The sequence below is a fragment of the Magnolia sinica genome, chromosome 18, assembly GCF_029962835.1.
Source record: "Magnolia sinica isolate HGM2019 chromosome 18, MsV1, whole genome shotgun sequence".
In the NCBI taxonomy this organism is placed as follows: Eukaryota; Viridiplantae; Streptophyta; class Magnoliopsida; order Magnoliales; family Magnoliaceae; genus Magnolia; species Magnolia sinica.
In genome coordinates, this window is record NC_080590.1 from 43698164 (window position 1) to 43718321 (window position 20158).

The 20158-nt window shown below is 40.2% G+C and overlaps 1 protein-coding gene across 1 annotated transcript in view; it reads right to left on the reverse strand.

Annotated features, from left to right (window-relative positions):
* LOC131233007 (aminopeptidase M1-like) overlaps positions 1-20158 on the reverse strand; it is a 54522-nt gene that overhangs the window by 20257 nt on the left and 14107 nt on the right. The window contains exons 10-17 of the mRNA XM_058229560.1: positions 19112-19294; positions 15160-15487; positions 14950-15071; positions 14716-14813; positions 4499-4676; positions 4297-4411; positions 4143-4210; positions 3973-4050 (exon numbers count right to left, since the gene is read on the reverse strand). Coding sequence (XP_058085543.1) covers positions 3973-4050; positions 4143-4210; positions 4297-4411; positions 4499-4676; positions 14716-14813; positions 14950-15071; positions 15160-15487; positions 19112-19294 — 1170 coding nt within the window. The remainder of the gene's footprint in view (positions 1-3972; positions 4051-4142; positions 4211-4296; positions 4412-4498; positions 4677-14715; positions 14814-14949; positions 15072-15159; positions 15488-19111; positions 19295-20158) is intronic.

The window sequence follows — 20158 nt, forward strand, 5'->3', positions numbered from 1 at the left end:
AAATCCATCAATAAAGGTGAAGCACACTGGGGATCTTAATGGGACCCCACACATCAGAGTGGATCAAAGAGAATGGTGCATGGCAACGATTGATAACCCTTGGGACATAACTAGAGCGACTATGTTTTGCCAATTGAAATGCCTCATAGTTTAATGAAGTAAACATGTGACAACTCAAGAATAAATTTTCTAAGAGAACCTAAGAAGGGGTTGACCATGTTGTGCGTGCCACTGTAGAGGTGTGACATTACGCGCACTGAAGGCTGCTCCAAATCCCTTTGGATCTAGGTAGTAGAGGCCGCCCAACTCACGTCCCCTACCAACAGACGCCTTCGTTCTGAGGTCTGAAAACACAATGTGAAGAGTAGAAGGTTATAGAACAATTGAGGTTCTTAGTTAATCGACTCGCAGAAAGCAAGTTGAGAGGGAATTTGGGGGCATAAAGAGCAGATGGTAGGGAGATGTTTGTGGCAAGCATGATAACTCCTTTCCCAATAACAGTGGATGGTGAGCCATCCGAAGAAAACAGGAGGGCACTGGTGGGATGTATCAACCGAGGTAAAGAGAGATGGATTACCTATCACGTGATCAATAGCCCATGAATCAATCAACCAAGGTGATGAAGAACCAGAAAATGCAGCCAGTGCATTACCTGAATTGGAGAGAAAGGTTGTATGGGAATGAAGAGACCCTCCATTTGTGTTTGGTCAGACAAGCTTCTCGAGATCTCTGCTAGTCATAAATTCTTCAGTATCAATTGTAGAGTGGTGAGCTCTTGTGTAACGTTGCCTTTTTTGTTTACTCAACGGAGAGGTATAATTTTCAGAATCACACTTCGTCTGCTTGAAACACAAAGGTGTTCAACAGTCCACTTAATATCAGCAATAGCAAGAGATGGGTCACAATGAAGATCAGATCCGGGCAGGGGCCAAATCAATCTGCTGCAAACAATCAGTCCCACAGTGACGATCACAGGCACATAGCAAAATAGAAGCACCGATCACAAGCCCGCAGCAAAATAGAAGTACCAATCATAAACCCACAGCGAAATAGAAGTAGCAACACAAATCACGATTCAAAAAACTAATGGTCTCCAAACATTGCAACGTGGCGGCGGCAACATCAGCATCAACACATGTTTCAGCAACCCAGCAACATCAGCACATGTTCAACATAATCCCACAACATGTGGAGAAGCACAGCACGTGTTCAACCAGCAACATCAGCATGTGTTTCAGCAACTCAGCAGCTCAGCAACATCAGCACATGTTCAGTGTAATCCCACAACAGGTAGAGAAAGAGCACTGCACGTGTTTCAGCAACAACACATTAAATCCAAGAGAATGGGTAGCCCACCATTGTAGTAAACACAGGATTTGAGATGCTCTGCAGGTGCGGAGTGCTGGACATGGTGTCAGCAATAGATGAGGGTCCACGATGATGGCCCACTTTTTATCACAAGATGGCCCGCCAAGATGCGCCAGTAAACGACCAAACTAGCATCAGTCCTGACTGGAGAAATGGGCCAATGATTGTGAACTGCGAGGAGGCCAGCAAGGTTGCAGCCGCAGGGTGCCCCACCAGAGATCAATGATTGAAAAAAGTTGTAATTAGAAGATCTAAGACAATAGATCTGGAACTGCTTTATGGAGTACCTAGATAGACCAAATCGTTCTCAGAGATGACAAATCAAGGGTGTAGATCATCCACAGACGAGAATCACAATATCTGATTGCAGAGAGAGAGAGAGAGAGAGAGAGAGAGAGAGAGAGAGAGAGAGATCACCAAGACCCAGCCAAGACAAATAATGATCCGACCTGTTAGGATTATGAGCAGACACTGATCGACAGCGTGGGCACAAGCAGAGAGATCTAATCTTTAACAGAGGCAGATAAGAACCGGATAGAGATAACCCACTGATCTGAATGGTCACAGCAATCAGCAAGCCAATCAAACAGACATCCCAGCACCAAAGCAACTGAGAGTAGCCATTGGTTGAAGATCTCAATTGGATCTGATTTCAACAATCCAAACAGGATTTGATTTCAGCGACCCAACTGGTTGTGGTTTAGATCTTTAAATGTGCTTATTCCATCTTTTAAAAAATAAAATAAAATAAAATAAAATAAAGTGAGAACTCAACTCGCCCTCTAAAGAGAAACGGTGACTTCATAAATGGCGATCAGCAGAAACAGGAAGAACTACTCTCGCTTTTCTTTTGAAAGGGAGGTAAGAGAGATTGAAGGAAACATTAATGGCTGATCAGAACTCCTTGTTCTGATATCAAAAGAAGGGAAATAAAAAGGAAGAAAGAAGGGGAGAGAGAGAGAGAGAGAGAGAGAGAGAGAGAGCAGGTGGAGAGGGTGTAGGTTTTGTGTGTTGCAAAATCCTAACCCATAATACTTTATTTATTTATATCCTTCCACATGGGGTATTGTGCCAAAAACATGAAGGTTAGGCCCAAGCCCAATCCATTATTCAACTAAATTATAATCCCTATTCAACTGCACTATCTGACTTATTCATCTAGTGTACAATGTTTATATTTCAACAAAACTCATTGAAAAACAAGCCCGACTACAGGGTAGGTTGAACTATTGAAGTGACTTTCCTCTTAAGGGAATCCCAATCCCCAGAAAACTCATCGAGAATCTGTATATAAGGCTCAGCAGCAGTGCCCCCCAACACTAGTGCATAAGTTGTACACGCTTTGAGTTGTAATCAATTAAAAATGCATATATTTTACAATGTTCATAAAACATCAAATACATTCAGTAACACATAACATCTCAATGAAAAAGGAGCAATAATGGTGTTTTCTATTTACAAACTCATATATGTTCCAACAGTTTTATATAAACATCTATTTTTCTCATGCACATGGGGCCTATTTGTTGAAATCAGATATGTTCCAAATGCAGTCTTGCCTAGTTTTTAACCACAACAGACTCATGGTGGTCCCACTTGAGAGATGGAGAAAGAGATAGCGAGTGCTTGAATGGTATTCTGTTGACTTCTTTTTTTCCTTCATGAGAGAGAAGCATGCATTTGGATTTTTACTTTCAAGAGAGACCAGGAGGTTGCTACAAGGGGACAGTTGTCCATGCTTTAAAATAGGGAGAAGATCAAAATATAAACAAAATAAAAGGAAAGATATGGCTACTCAAAAAGAAAAGCTATGGTAGCCATCCAAAACTTTCTGTCCCAGCACATGTAAATGTTGCACATGTGTGCTAATCCAGGAGCTCATCTGATGCAGTCTCATGGACTGCAATCATGCCAGGCTGGTCAAACAGTGGCCTCATGTATGAAAACTAGATGGTTCTTAAAAATTCACCAATGTCCACATCTAATGTACATGCATGGCCATCTTATTACTGGATCAAAATGATTTCTAGGTGACATACAATACATGATAGGAACCATCTGATGGAACATATGCCAGATTGGCATGTGTGGTAGAGTAGGACTCAGATGGTTTCTCTCGCTAATAACAATAACCAGTTTATCAAGGTTGATGTCACAGTGTTCAGAAAGAGGAGACAATGCTAATGCTTGAACTTTTGACCTGTGTCGAACCAATTCCAAGTATCAATGAGGTATCAGCCAATATTATTCACATCGCAGGTTAGCGATATGATATTTTAAAGCAATACAAAAATAATAATAATAATAATAAATAAAACTGTATGGATGATATCATCATTGGCACATGCCGATAGCATGATGTTCAATTTATTGTGAATATCGTGATTGCAAGGTAGGAAGCTCCAATAGCTATGAGACGGTTTCTGCAGTAAACAAACACAAATACACTTTGAAATAGAGTAGTCCATGGTATAGCAGATGCACATTGAAATAGACAATAATCAATGATAAGGAAACAAAGACAACGGAATAACATGTTTCCATGAATGCCATTTAACAGTAATGGCATCCACATTAAGGTAAATTCATAAGGGAAATGAGTACCTTCAGCCATCTCCATGCAATTTCACGCCCCTCTCTACTTATTCCTGCAAGTCCAAAAACTACATCTTGACTTCGGACCTGAAATCAGTTACAAGAACCTTCACTCAGGAAATTCGTGGGAGATTACTGGGAGATTACTCATGGATCAATGAGAAAACAAACTGAGATACCTCAGAGGACAACAAAAAGTTCAGAGCTTCGAGGATGATATCTGGATCGTGACAAGATGCTAGTGAACCTACAAAGAATGATATGAGAGATTATCGCCAAGAAGTAAAATGGACCCAATCAATTTCCTTATAATTCATATAGGTCTTGACGTACTTAGAATGCGCACTTTCTCTTGGCTTAGATCAGTCTCTCTATAAACTTTTAGAAGAGATTCATATCCAGATCTGTTTGATGTTGTGACGGTCTGCATTACAGCAACATATGCCGCCTACAAATACATTTGACAATGACATCAACAGGCACATGCAAATGGAATGATATAAAGATTGAATCTATGTATTTCAATCCAACCAACCTTTCTTGTGTCAGCAGGGAGCAGTGATGTATTTCTGTCATCTACAAATGTGTAAAACCGTCTCACTGCTTCAGTCAGTGTTATGTCATGCCCAAACAGGGCAAGTGCAGTCAAGAGCTCCCCTCTCAACATTGCATCCAAGTGGTTCTCACCAGAATTGGGTTGCCAACCTAACTTCCTACATGGAAAGTCCATCAGGAACCATTTCAAGGATGGAAACTGTAAAGAATAAACAAAGGGATTTAATGCTGCAAAATGCACGGCAACTACTAATAGGAACAAAGTTTAACAATGCAACCTTGTTCTAAAATACGTTAGGAGGTATTATCAGTTTTAAAAAAAAATACTTTAGGAGGTACTGATTAGATAAAAAGTAAACAGACAAGCATTCAAGTATGTGGTCATACATTTATAAGATGCCTAATTTTGGCTTCTTCCAGGTTTTGTATCATTAGGTTGAAGGAACCATTCTAGAGTGAAATAATAACACCTCTTTATTATTCGTTTTTTTATGGAACTACTGTGAGCATATCTTTCCAGAATGTAACAGAAATAGCTAAGGTAATCTCTGACAAGGTTTTGTTGCTGCACTTCACTTTTCCATTTTTCTCCATTAGTTAGAGAAGCTGGTAGAAGGGTTACTCTTTCCTTTTCTTCTTTCCCCCCATTTTTGCTTGTTCTCCCTTTTCAGTGCTCAGAAGAACCTGATGAAGAAGCTTTTTGAGGTGGACAGAGATTTTCTAGCTTTTGATCTTAGCTTGTCACTCAGCAAGTACCTTGATTCAACCATGGTGGTCACTGGTACCAGTGGAAAATCATGTTTAAAGATGCCCATATTTTAAGCACCATGCATATGGGCGACCAATACTTCTCAACAGGTAAGTTAATATTCCTCATCATATCCCTGAAGTTGGCATCATTTGTTTTTAGACTGAGATAGTTGTTGTCAATATGCTTTCTACAACAACAAGCAAGACCATTGCCAATATCTTTCTGAGATTGTTCCTCATTTCCTCGAAGTTCACATGATTCAGGCTTTAGTTGCACAAAGCGTGAACAGAAGCAGCAACAGATTCAGGTGCGGGAGCAAGAAAGTGTCTGTTTCAAAGTGTTAACGAGTAAATCCAACTAGGAAGCGGAAGTAGGAGCACGAACGAGTCCAAAGCAGGAGCAACCCTAGTTAGAAGGATTCTGCAACTAATTCAGGCCTCAGGTTTCTGATTCTGCATTTGGAGTTTGGTTTGGTGCTTACTGTTTTAGAATGGGGATTTCAGGTTAGGAAACAGGAATTGGGAGATTTTTTTAGGCTATGGTGTGAATTTTATTATAAAAAAGAAGTCTGATTACAACAGGGAGAGAATCTCCAATCAGAAGGGCTGGGGGTTAGCACCTATTGACTGTACGTGTGGCATGGCACCCCCTTGGAGTCATATTGTGGGTTACGGCTCACTGTCCTTTTCTTCTTCTATCTCCCCTCAGCTCCCTCCCTTCCTCTCTGTGTTCTTTTATGTTTTCATTGTTGAAAGCAATGTTTTCCATATCGTTATTGCGCAATGTATCATACCCTTGCGATATGGATACATATTGCTTGTCGCAAAGGAAATATCGGTTGTATCGCGAAATGTATCATTGTTGTTGGGAAACATGGGAACACATTGGGAAATTGGTCGAATTTTTCAATGAAACTTCAGAGATTGTTTAAAAAGACATCAATACACACTTAGAAATTAAAACATCACAAAAACAAGTGCACATAATTGGTTTCCTTTGTATGAGGTCATAATCTATGCATTGTTTGACTGAACAGATGCAAGTATATTCAAAGTTTATTCATATAATTTATAAATGTAAAAAGACATGTATGAAAACACAAGCCATGCATTCAAAAGCAAATGAAAAAGAAATAGAAAAGTAGAAATATACTCGTGAATAATGTGTGTGGTTGTGGCTCAGACCCACATAGATTTGCGCTGACTTAAAATCATCATCTCCATCTTGACGAGGCTGGGCATAGTATTGTTGCTCCACAAACCAACAATACTATGCCCAAGTAACCAACAATACTATGCCCAAGTTATAGTAGAATAATACCAATGAAGATACACTTTAACATAACGTCGGTAATCATCCTCTATGATTTGAGAGAAATTGGAAAAAATTCTACTTTTGTCCAATTTTTGGCAAATTAGCCAATCTTCCCCTGCATCCCAAAATTATAGTGTTTTTTTTTTTTAAGTTACGCAATTGTATTAGAAACCAGAAGGATGTACAAAAGAAAGGAAGAGCTCTCCCGCTGAGATAGCAGGAAAAGAGCAGCCTCCCAGAAAAACCAAAAAAAAAAAAAAAAAAAAAAAAAAAAAAAAAAGAAGAAGAAGAAGAAGAGAGAGAGAGAGAGAGAGAGAGAGAGAGAGAGAGAGAGAGAGAGAGAGAGAAGAGGAAACTAAGACAACTCGAAAGGCTGATTAAGAGCTGGGATGGACTATTCCCCAATCTGCTAGGAGGAGTTGCACTCTATGGAAGCCGAGATCCAAAGGTTTTGAAGTGTCACGGAAAGCTCTCCCATTTCTTTCTTCCCAAACCGACCACCAAACTGCCAGCAAACCCATTCTCCAAGCCATAGTTTTCTGTTTTCCCAAGTAAGGGCCGAGCCAAGCCTTGATCAAATCTTTAGTTGAGAATGGGAAGCACCACACCATATTGAAAGAGCTGAGGAGGTCCGACCAGATTTGACTGTGTACCGGCAATGAATAAAAAGATGGTCCGCTGATTCCTCATTCGCCATACAGCATAGGCAGATATTAGGGATGTACATATCCCTCTTTCTCAGATTGTCGACAGTTAGAACTTTCTTCTTCCCAACTAACCAACCGAAAACTGAGATCTTTGGGGGCACTTTGAACTTCCAGATTTTGCCCAACATATGCGAATCTAACCCTGAAGGGTTTGCTGCTATAGAGAGATAGAGGGATTTGACCGAGAACTGCTTGGACTTGTCATATATCCACATGAGGGTGTCCTCCTGAGCTGAAGCAGGGATAAAGTTGGAGATGCAGCTGAGAAGACTCGCGAATTCTTCTATCTCTCGATCATGTAAGTTACGGCAACAGATGATGCCCCAAGCGCCAATGTCCCCCAGCCTAAAATAGCATTCAACCACCGAAATAGCTTGGTTCGAAACTAGACGATAAATGTTTGGGAACTCAACTTTCAAAGTAGAATCTCCCACCCAAATGTCTTCCCAGACCTGATTGAATGCCCATTACCAATTGCCATGCCTATACCTTTGAGGACCTCCCTTTTTGCCGATAAGATCCCCTTCCAAATGGCTGAAACTTTGTATCCCGAGTCTTTGGTCCACCATCCACCCGCCGATCTCCCGTACTTGCTTTTGATGAGGGAATTCCAAAGTGTCCCATCTTGCATACCTAACCTCCAAGTCCATTTGCCAAGAAGAGCCATGTTCATAGTTTTTTAAGTCTTTCACTCCTGCGCCCCCTTCTTTTATGTGTTTGCAGACTTCATTCCATTTAATCAAATGGATTTTCTTTTCTTCTTTACCATGCCATAAGAAATTTCTTCTAAGTCTTTCCAAGCGGGACAAAACTGACCCTGGACATTTATAAACTGACATGGAAGTATAAAGGCAGATTAGAGAGGGCTGAATTAATCAATGTAAGCCCACATCCCAATGAAAGATATCTGCACTTCCAGGTGGCGAGATGCTTCCCGAACCTTTCGATCACCTTGTCCCACGAACTTAATGGAGTCTTACCAATACTTAGGGGAAGCCCGACAAAAGTGGAAGGAAGCTTACCTTTAGAGCATTGAAACATATCAGCAAATATTTGTAAATCTGATTCTTCCATATTCACCCCGAAAATTCTAGACTCTGAGAGATTGACTTTAAGACCTGAAACTGCCTCAAAGCATAAGATGATCGACCGAAGGTTGCTGATGAGATTATCTTTGGCTTCATTGAATATTAACATGTCATTTGCGAACTGAATGTGCGTGATGGGGAGATTCAGGCCTCTCACCTTGAATCCTTTGATGATACCTGCTAGCTGACCTTTAGATAGCATTCTAGAGAAAGCTTCAGCAACAATTAAAAATAGAAAAGGAGATAGTGGATCTCCTTGCCGCAATCCTCTGGAGCTGTTGAAGAATCCTTTGGGCGAGCCATTTATAAGGACTAAATAGTGGGCTGATTGAACGCATTCCCCCATCCAATCTGACCAGTTCTTGCCAAAACCCAACCGACGTAGCATATAATCAAGGAAGGACCAGTTGACGTGATCATATGCTTTTTCTATGTCCAGCTTGAGAAGAAGGCCCCTGTCCCCTGATCTATGCTGAGTCCAAACATCCCGCTGCAATGAGAGCGCTGTCAATGATCTGCCTGCCAAGGATGAAAGCACTTTGATTTTCGGAGATGATTTTCCCAAGAACACCTTTCAGCCGATTAGCGAGGACCTGTGCAAGGATTTTATACGGAGCACCTATGAGACTGATCGGTCTAAATTCTAGGAGAGAGTTTGCACCCGGGGATTTGGGGATAAGAGCTATGAAAGTAGCCCCCAATTCTCTAGACAAGTGCCCTCTATCTTGAAATTCAGCAATATACGCCATCACATCTCCCTTTAGAATTTCCCAGAAAAGAAGAAAAAAGGCAATTGGGAAGCCATCGGGCCCGGGAACTTTATCACCTTCCAAGCCATCTAAAGAACCCTTAACCTCTTCGGCTGTTATCGGAGATTCAAGAAAGGCCACATCTTCAACTGAAATGCGATCAAACTGGACATTGTCCAGCTGCGGTCTAATCCAACCATCATCCCGATAGCGGGAGGAGAAATGGCGAATGGACTCCTCAGCAATTGCATCTTTATCTTCCGACTTAGAGCCATCTATGATAAGGCCATGAATCTTGTTGTATCTAGCACGAGCTGAAGCAAAGGAGTGGAAGAATTTTGTGTTTTTGTCGCCTTCCTTAACCCACCTGCTTCTGGATTTTAGCCTCCAGGATATTTCTTGTTCTGCAATACGAGAGTGAATAAGCTGAAGTCTTCTGACCCTTTGGTCTGCCGATAATTGCGACACCTCTGCCCTGGAGTCAATGGACTGGATTTCCGCCAGAATGTTGTTCGTTTCTGAGTTTCTCTTCCACAGCTCGGTTGTTTTCCATTCCTTAATTTTAAGCTTGAGGAGCTTCAGTTTTTTGATTAGTTTAAAACCTGCATAGCCCTCCACACTTAGTTCGGACCACCAAGCTGAAATGAGGTCCTTAAAACCCTCTATCTTCAGCCAGCCCATATCAAATTTGAATGGTTTCGGCCCCAATTATCCTCAACGGAGGAGAGAATATTGGGACTGTGGTCGGAGGTTGGTCTGGCAAGAGGATGCTGAGATAGAGACAGGAAAAGATCTAACCATTCGGTGGAGACTAAGAATCTATCTAATTTGGCCATAGACGGATTGATTCTCTCATTGGACCAAGTATATTTGGCTCCAGATATGGGAAGGTCCACCAGACCTTGATCATTAATCCAGCTAGAGAAGGATCTCATGGCTGCTGATATGGGCCCCTTCTTTGATCTATCTTCTGCAAACCGAGTGATGTTGAAATCGCCTCCAATGCACCACAGGCCTGGGAAGAGATGTTTGGCTGAGGAGAGGTCATCCCATAATAGGGATCTTTTGGCCTCAAGATTAGGACCATAAACTGAAGTAAAGAGAGTTGTGAAGTCTGAACTAGTGTCTTTGAGAACAATAGAGACCGAGAAAACCCCTGTCGAACACTGAATTTTTGACCACTTTGCTGAATTCCACGCGATTAGGATGCCGCCCGCGCTACCTGAAGTGTCAAGAGCTACCCATTCCACATTATTTGCCTTCCAAATACTACGGATCAGAGAGTTGTTGAAGCTGGATACCTTTGTTTCTTGAAGACAGACTACCTCCGCCTTGCTACGATCAATCGTGTCTCTGATCAGAGCCCTCTTGCGTCTTGAACCCATACCCCTAACATTCCAAGAAAGGAACACCATTACGAAACAGAACTTCCTCGGTGTCTTACCTTATTCTGACCTACTTTGTCCTTCTGAAGAGATTTCTAAGAGGTCCTGGATTTACCTAATCTGTGAGGAGATCTTCTAGGGGGAGGAGGGCTGGGTAGCGGTCTCCCGCGCGACTCGATGCAAGGCAATGAAGTCTTCGGGATGGTCCCCGAAAGATAGGCTTATGGATCTACCCACGTGACCCAATGCTTCTCTTATCCACCTTTTTTTCTGAATTGTCCCGAAAATCTCTGCTGTTAGCTCCAGCAAGTCCGCTTTAACCGCGGGCTAGGATTCCTGGAATATCAGAATATCTCCTTGCCTAATTTGGAGGGGTTCAGCTTCTATGACTTTGCCTCCATTGACTTTTATAGAGTGTAATGGTGATTCCATCAAACACTCCTGAATAATCTGAAATGGGGGCCAATTGACCGTTGATCGAAGTGGAATTTCCAAAAAAGTACATTTTTAATTAAAAATATATATATTAAAAAAAAAAAAAACAAATTACCAAGAATCACTAGATCAGATTACATACATGTTTGATTTTGTGTTTGGACACAATGATTGCAACTGACTTGCGAGAATTTGAGAAATTCAAATTTTTCCAATTTTCCGGAACCATTTGACACTGATTTAACATGATTCACCAAAAAAAAAAAAAAAAAGGATTGAAAACAAAAAATGCTCATTGGATAGAACGGGTGGGATATATCAACATACCTATGTCATGGTATTTAAAATCGGTTACGTAACTAATGAGGATATCGTGCGCACGCCACCTACACGTACGCGCACACACGCCACCCCTCCTACGCACGTACGTACGCAGGAGGGCCCCACCATCGATCTGCTTCGATGACGGCGTCCAAGGAGGGCCTCCTAGCTAGAAGACGAAGTTTTGGTTCAAAAAGGTAGGCCCGATAGTCAAGAAAAGCCCATCATGAGACCTCATGATCGCGGCCCATTCGTCGGATTGATGTCATATTTTAGGTTTTGCTTATTGTTATTATTTAGAACATCGTGAACGCTTTGGATTTCTTTGTTTGATTTTTATTTTACTTTACTTCACCGCCAAGTAATAGGTTACGCATATAGTGCGAGTTTTGAGATATAGGATTTTCCCTATAAATAGGCACCCCTTGTAGTTCTTTTCATTCATTCAAGCTTAATAAATAAAAAAAAAAAAAAAATCTGCTTTATTTTTCTACTCTCTTCGTGAGTTGTGGAAGAATTCAAAAATAGTTGCGAAGCCCTCCCTTTTCGAAAGGCTAACTACGTGGTGTGAAGCCACGTCTATCCCCATCCGTCCCTACCCTCTCCCATCCATATACCTCATCTTTTATCATCATTATTTCATTGAAATTCCTAGCCTTTGCAGTTATTCATCCCCCTACAGCCATTTCCATAATCTGAACCTGTAGGAGGGCTGAAACTTCGGCGGAGCACTACGCCTCGACCTTACGTCGGATCGTCATCAAACTTGGAGGGATTGGAGGTCTCCCCTGGCCAACCAAGGCATAGGTGTCACTTTGGGGAGGCGGACTTCCATCACATGTGCGGCCAACCCACCCGCGCACGTGCGTTAGCTCCGGGTTACCATCTGCACGCAGGAGCTTTCTCCGGGTTAGGGTTTCCTTTGGTTTTCCTCTTTTCATTCCTATTTCCTAAACCCTAGCCTTAATTTGCATTAGCCCTAATTTATTTGCCTCTTTTTTTTTTACCCTAGGGTTCCTTGAATTGAAATTGGGGAATCCCTTGGATTAGGGACTGATTCTTATGCATGTGTGATTGATTTCTATTTCCCTTTGACATCATTTGGCTTATAATTTTTATTGGTCCAGCCCTAGCCTGTGTCGGCCTGGACCCGGGTAGAAACCAGTGTTCAAAATATCGGTATCGTGTTACGTATCGCATCCTTAGTATACAAATATGTATTGGTTACCACATAGGATATATCGTTTGTATCGGGTAATTTATCGCACTTTTTGGGAAACATGGCGAAACATTCGTAAAATGGTTGAATTTTTTAATGAAACGTCAGTGATTGTTAAAAAAGACCTTAATTTTACATCATAACATCTCAAACAAGAAGTGCACACAATGGGTTTCCTTTGTATAGGGTCCCAAGCTATGCACTGTCTAACTAAACTAATGTAACTATATTCAAATTGAATGCATAACATTTAGAGTGTATATTATGATCATTTCATCAAACATTCCTAAATACTTTGAAATTAATCTCAATTGACAACAAGTTGAAGGGAAATTTCAAAAAAAAATAATATGTTAATAAATTTTATTAATTTTAATTAAAAAATGATTTTTATTTTTTTTTTAAATGACAAAGACTTAACAAATCAGCAGATCAGCGCACATACATGCTTGATTTCATGTTTGGAGTGCAACATTGCAAGCAATTTGAGAGAAATTGGGGAAATTTTGAATTTTCTCCAAATCGGACTACCTACACTCAAATTTCGAAATTAGAGTGTAAGTGATGATCATTTCATCAAATACTCCTAAATATTTCGAAATCAGTCTTCATTGACAGTTGGTTAAAGGAAATTTTCAAGAAAAAAAAAAAAACAGGAAGAACATAAAGAACCAATGGATATCAAAATCAAAGCTCCAACTCCATGATTTCTCATGCAAAACATGAAGAACCATTGGATTTATAACCATTTGACACTGATTTAACATAATTTCAAAAAAAAAAAAAAAAGGTTGAAAATTGAAAATGCTCACCGGATTGAACATGTGGGATATATCGACACTACCTGTGCATTTTGTATCGCACAGCTGGGATACAAGATATATTGTGGGATATATCGGCCGATATCGTCGATATTTAAAACATTGGTTGAAATCAAATCTCCCAAGGTTGGTTCCTTATAGGAGTTTTTGGTTTTTTCCTCAAGCATGTAGACATCATGTTGGTTGCCTTCATTAAAGGTATTAGTGTGGCAAGCATGGTCCAGTTGATTCAAAGTACCCCTGCTAGAATTACTGGTGTGGGAGCAGGTGTGTCATATAGATAGTGTGACGGCCACATGATTGAAGTTGGCTCTGACAGCCCATTAACAGCTTGTTTCAATAGTCAAGTAATTAGAGTTGTCCCCAACAGCCCGTTTTCAATTGATGTGTTTCTGGCAGCCATTTTCGAATTGAGGCATGGTGTGCCGTAAAGGCCGTTACGTAAAAGTAATGGTGGCAACCGACACGTTATGGGGTCGTAAAGGTTGTAACAGCCTTTACGGAAAAAAATGACCCGTAAAGGCCATTATAGCCCCTCGTAACAGCCCGTTACGCCCCTCATAAAGGCCGTAAAGGCCCCATAACAGTCCATTACGGGACCAATACAGGTTTTTCGGAATTTTTTCAATAAAAAGAAAAAAAGAACTTACTGGTTGTTACTGTCAAACAACCACTTTCTCTAAAAGCTCGAGCCATCAGAGGATGGCGTATCAATGTCTATCAAGGGACCTTAAACCTCTAACAATTACGGCCCCCACAACAGTCATTACACTCCATAACGTAAAGGTAACAGTGGTGGCCGTTACAGCCACTGTTACCATCACGGAATAAATTGAGGTGTCTCTGGCAGCTCATTGACAGCATGTTTTTGATTGTTGGCAGCATTTTCTTATTTGAGGAGTTTCTGGAAACTTGCTTTCAACATAAGTTTCATGCTTTCAGTATCAGATTGATTTACATGTTATTATAGAAGGAAAAGTTGACAATAAGGTTATGGTGTTCGGCCCGTCAGATATTCCTCGGATCCAGATCACTTCAATCAAATCAAATGGATACAACCATCAACGATGGTCAATTTGTGCCACTTGTCTTAACTAAGAAAGGGAAACTAAAGTATTTAACTTCAGATAAACCCTCCGAAGGTGCCGGTAATTATGCTAAGGGGCAGTTTCAGGGTGAGGGATTTTGGGCACGGATTTGTGAAATCCATGGATTTCAAATCTCCCCTGTTTCAAATCTCAAATCCAAAAATGAGAAGAAACCATAGAATCCAATCCAATAAGGCCTACGAACAACATGAAAAAAGAGCAACTCTACATTTCATAGTAGAGATTGTGAAGTGTGTCATATGGTCATAAATTGAATCAAAATTGCACTGCATCATTGAGAATAATCTCGAACACTTACTCTGCAGAAAACTGGAGAAGATTGATGAAAAACTTTTTGATGTCATCTGATGATTCAGGAGTGGCATCGGCTGCGATCTTGGCAATTTTGCTACATATCTGTCGAGAAGGGAAATGAGAAACAAGGTAGTTGAAGGAAAGACTAAGAGAACATAATATATATATGTATATGTATGTATGTATGTATGTATGTATGTATGTATGTATATAAAAGTCTTGATTCTTGAAACATTACAGCAATCAAGCATGACAGAACGGTATAATCCAGCTCCTCTCTATAAGCATCCATCAAAGAAAGCAAAGAAGACAATGTCTGCTTACAAGCCATACACAGGGCATATGAATCATCCAAAATGCCTGAAATTGAGAACATTATGAATGCAAGTTAGCCTCACTACTAAAAGAAAAAAGTCAGAAGAAAAATGATGTGAAAATAGCAATTTACCAAATCTATCTGTTGCAGACAGACAGCTGGCCTCTATCGCGTATCTAAGTCTGGCAGCAAGTTGATCATCATATTTCACCCGATAGAAACCTGTCTGTTCAACGTTAATTTTATACCAAAAACGTTCCGGATTTTTCTCATCTCCTTTCCCTTGGTTCCTATTTTCTGTCAAGCTTTCACTGGAAGAACCCACAAGCTCCAATATCTCTAACCTATCAGATTTAGTTTGCAAACGGAAATTCTTGCGGGTATCATATGAACCACAACATAATGTAATGGGAATAATCCATTGTCCATCCCCAAGGAGTCCACTTGACAGGAATTGTGACTGCAATCAATAAAACTAATTTAGAAGGAAAAATGAAATGCAAAGATAAATCAAAGAATCATGATGTGTATTGAACAAGACGCTTCCATGCTTATGCAGGCAAAACAACAGCCAAAAAATGAATAGGGAACATTGTGCTAGAATTATCACATAAACATTCTTTCAGCAACATCATCTTTCAATTTTATTTTATTTTTAAAAGGAATAAAGAAAAGAAAATTGTTTTCAGCATCATAGGATATTTTTATGGCTGTTATAAGCACAGCTAATGAGGTGCCACCCAATCGAAACACTAAGGTTATGAGTGGCGGATAAATGCTTTCCTTATTTATGCTTCTATTGTTATGTTTATTGATCTTTTTGTTAGATTTTCATTACCCTATGGACATAAGTTTGAGTGTTGCTCTGAATAAAATGAAAACCACTTTGATGTACCTTTACAGTACAGGCCTGATTACACACTCGTGTGAAAAGGGGCATCACACTTACTTTTTAGGCAACTCAACGAAAACCAATCTCTGATTGGATTACATCGAGTCAGCATTTTAGTGCCTAATTTCTCAAGCAGGATAGTGAAATGGGATTTGCAAAGTGCATCCAGACTCACATCACCCCAGTTTTGCTTGGGGTTTAAGCCTCAAATGCCCCTTTGAAGGGCGCGTCCAAAGGGGAGCCAAGTGTGTTATTAGTGTCTCTATGATAACCTGATACTAGTATATGCTAACGTATCATGTCAACACACCATAATATGATACCGGTACTGGATACTATAGGATACTTGTCAGAAATGTTTTAGCAAAATCCTATCGTATTAGGTGAAAGCCACCTCCTTTATCGGTAAATCAAAGCTACCTTTTACATTTCCAGATTGTTTGCTGAATTTAAAATATTGTTTGCAGAGATAGTCCCGGACCATTGATCCTCACCATTGAAGGAACAAAACAAGCCACACAGCTTGAGTCTGTAACTACTACAATCAATCCATCATGTCATTTGAAGTTAGTCCCATCATGGACTTCTTAAATTATCACCACTAGCAATGTCGTTTGTTCATATTTATCATTATTTGTCATCCTTCCTAGATCTCCTCAGCACTCAAGTGTGCCATTCCATGATCTCCTTTGAAGTTTCATCTCTCCATCATCATTGTGAACTCTTATTGCTGTATTCCCTCCACTATGACCAAGATAGAGTGCTTTTGTGCCTTTGTTTTCCTTTTCTGAAGAATGAAGAAAATGAGAGGAGCTTCTCCTTAAGTTCTGATTTCTGATGTATGTGGGGTGTCAAATATATCAAAACTTGAATGAAGGAGAGACTAAGTATACATCAGACAAAATTAGACAAATGAAAGAGCTCCGCTGTCAAATTATTAGATCCTTCTACTTTGCAATTAATTCAAAGGATCATAATCAAGAAATATATCGTCAAGATACATATTTATAAAACTGGATAATAAGCTTACACGAGACCCAATCCTGTGGGACCTCTCAAGGTGATGCAGTCTAATACAAAAGCTGAACACAGGAAGCGCTTGAAAAAGAAGCAGCCATGGAATACAGAAGATGTCAAGATGATCCACAAGAAAGGCCGGGAGATGCTCAATTGCTCATGTAACCTTTCAAAATTGACGAGACTGCTGCACCTAAATATCTATTGCATCTGTAAACTTTGTTATCAAGTTTTACAGATGTCTTTGCCGATCCTGTAGAGTTGCCTCCATATAGATCCCATAATCACCAAGTCTTACTCAAACACAACCCAACAAGTAGCCCCCATCAGAGATAAACTGATGGAGAGCGAATCGAGATAGTTTGGGCATGTGCTAAGAAAAAAGGAATGGCTCCAGTAAGGGACTTCACTAGAGCGGAAGCACCTGAAAGGAGAATGAGAAGAAGGCCTGAGAGGACACGGATGGAGGTCATGAGAAGGGATATGAAAGCTTTCTCACTTACAGAAGACAATGCCTTAGGAAGGAACTTTTGGATAAATTGAATTTGTAAAGCTAACCCAAAATAGCTCGAACAATGCTATGTTAATAATGATGACAGAAGAAAGCTCAAAGATAAAAGACACTAGTTGGAAGTCGAGATCGGTCAAGTGCTGTTTTGACAAACCACCTACTCATTTTATACCATTCTTGCTAGTTACATTGTTTCAGTCCAGATCCAAGGAGGAAACACTCACAAAACAAACGAACAGATCGAAGCATCTGACCCTACAGGGATTATCAACCAACTCAGATGCCAGCAACTGCAGCACAATTAACAGGGGCCCTCGATCCACAAATTCAGTCCAGTCACTCTTGTTTAGCAAAGACATCAGCCTCAATGTTAGCATATCTAGGAATTGAGGTGAAGGAGAAGGCATGATTAAAACGAAGATCACTAATCTCTTCCATCATGTCTGTTGAACCTCCTCTCTCCCACGAAATTGCATTCGAGGGAAATCCAATAGATATTGAGAAGAGATAATGCAGAATAATCAGTTTTAGCATCTGCAGCAGAGCCGCTGCCTTTGACCAATTCGACTCCGAAATCCCAATTGGCCCTGAAAACTGAATCACCGTTCCTCTACCACCATCGCAAACTAACTCACACATCCAGACCAGTACATGGTTCCCAAATGAGCGATCATCGACGTTAGCTTTATAACAGCCGGGCTATGGGGGCAACCAAGATGCGGCCACCTTTCTATTGTGCGGGCCACAGATGAGAATTCCTTCCAATTTCTAAACAGAACAGAGGACAACCCATTGAACCTAGGGTCAACGTTGGTCCAGCTATAATCACCTGCCAAATCATCTTTCTCAGCACTTGATTCCCATTGCAAGCCTTGCCTTCAAATATACTTGAATTTCTTTCCAACCATATGAGCCACTTATAGAAAGGACAGACATGCTCCACAACACCTGACCAAGGGTCCCCATGATGATGCAACCCAGCCGCCCAGCAAGCCACGCGCAGAGCGAGGGAACACCCAACTCATGTTAACTTTGGCAAGGATGGAGCTCTTCCTGCCATGAAGGGGCAGAGAACGAGCAAATGATCACAGATTCTTCACATGAACAACATTGCGGGAAGCTGTTTCGCAAGGCTCACCCCTATTCTTAAGATGGTCCATGGTCAGTAACTTGTCCTAGCATGCTAACTAGGCCCACCTCAATCCTCATAGTCTCTCTAAATTCTTTCATTCGGTTACTGACAAATGTATCTTGTACGCCATTCCCACCAAAAAAAAAAAAAAAAAGGAACAAAAAGAAAAGTAAAAAAAGGCATGTATCTTGGACTTGGGCATTACACGTGCATACAAGGAGTGGCTGAGCTACTTCGTAAAGCGGATCATTTTATGTCCATTTACTGAACTAATTTATTATCAAATGCAGATGACCATGACTTCATGATATTGGAGCTTCTAGGTTTCTAGAATCTAAAGTCATGTATGCATCATCAAAATTTACAAGATAGCCAACAAGCATACAAGGACGATGTGAATATTTAAGCAGGATTTCATGACTAAACTATAAATAGTACAACACTCAAATCATATTGTAGGGAGACAACAACATTTTAGTACAGCTACTGTCATTTTATGAATTGACCAAATACAAGAAATCAAAGAACAAACCTGCTCAAATTCCAAGTTTTTATCATTGATTTTTACATCGACAACTGGATATCCTTTTTGCTTTGTCCAAGAATTCATTAGCATGGTCACGGGTTCACCAGATTCCTCCTCAAGAACAGCCCACAGATCTTCTGTCTTTGCATTCGAGCAAGCATATCTTTTTATATATGATGCCAACGATCTCTAGTTAAATGAAAACACAATATATGTGAATCATCATGAGAGCAGGTCCCTAAATATGACATACCATTTCAAATATAATATACCAAAGGGAAAAAAAATTAATGATGTGATTAGCAAAACAAAAGAAGTTAAATACATCATGCATATGAACTTTTTTGCACATTGTTGACATCATTACAAAATTAGTTTACTAACAAATTCAGTCATTCAACTTTCTGAGGTCATCATTATAGTGATCTAGGATTCCCGCTCAAGAAGGTGCATGGATATTTGTCAAGCCCAATTTGCACATTCGACCTTTGTTTCCCAATCATGTTGGTAAACTCATCTGCTAAATAATCATCTATCTCTACAGTCTACATATAGAATCTGCTAACCAATACAGGTCTTACGCACCCCACCACAACATATATATAAATAAGTAAAAAGTACTGTATAATGTGAGTGGCTGATATGGTTAATTGAACTCTCCATCTTGTAAGATCAGGATACTCTTATCAAAAGAATTGTGACTTCCATTCCACTGCTTAAAATAAGCAATTGTAATTTTTGCAAGGGGCTATCAGTTCAGTTCCATTCTCAGGGAAAAATGTTTAGAATAGAGGACTAGTTTATCCAAGGAATAAGTATTCCCCCCTCTCAAAATGATACATATTGAGCAATATGACATGACTTTTTTGTCAAGAATATAGAAACACGCATATAATTATTATCAGCTTTAAGAAATTACGTTTCAACGATCAAAACTAATTCTCATGATTTACTTGCAAAGTTGATGACTGGCTGCCCAACTGATTTCAACCCCCCTATACCTCGCTTGGGACCAGCTGGTGCATTGGTACCAAGCAGAGCTTCCCTATGGCT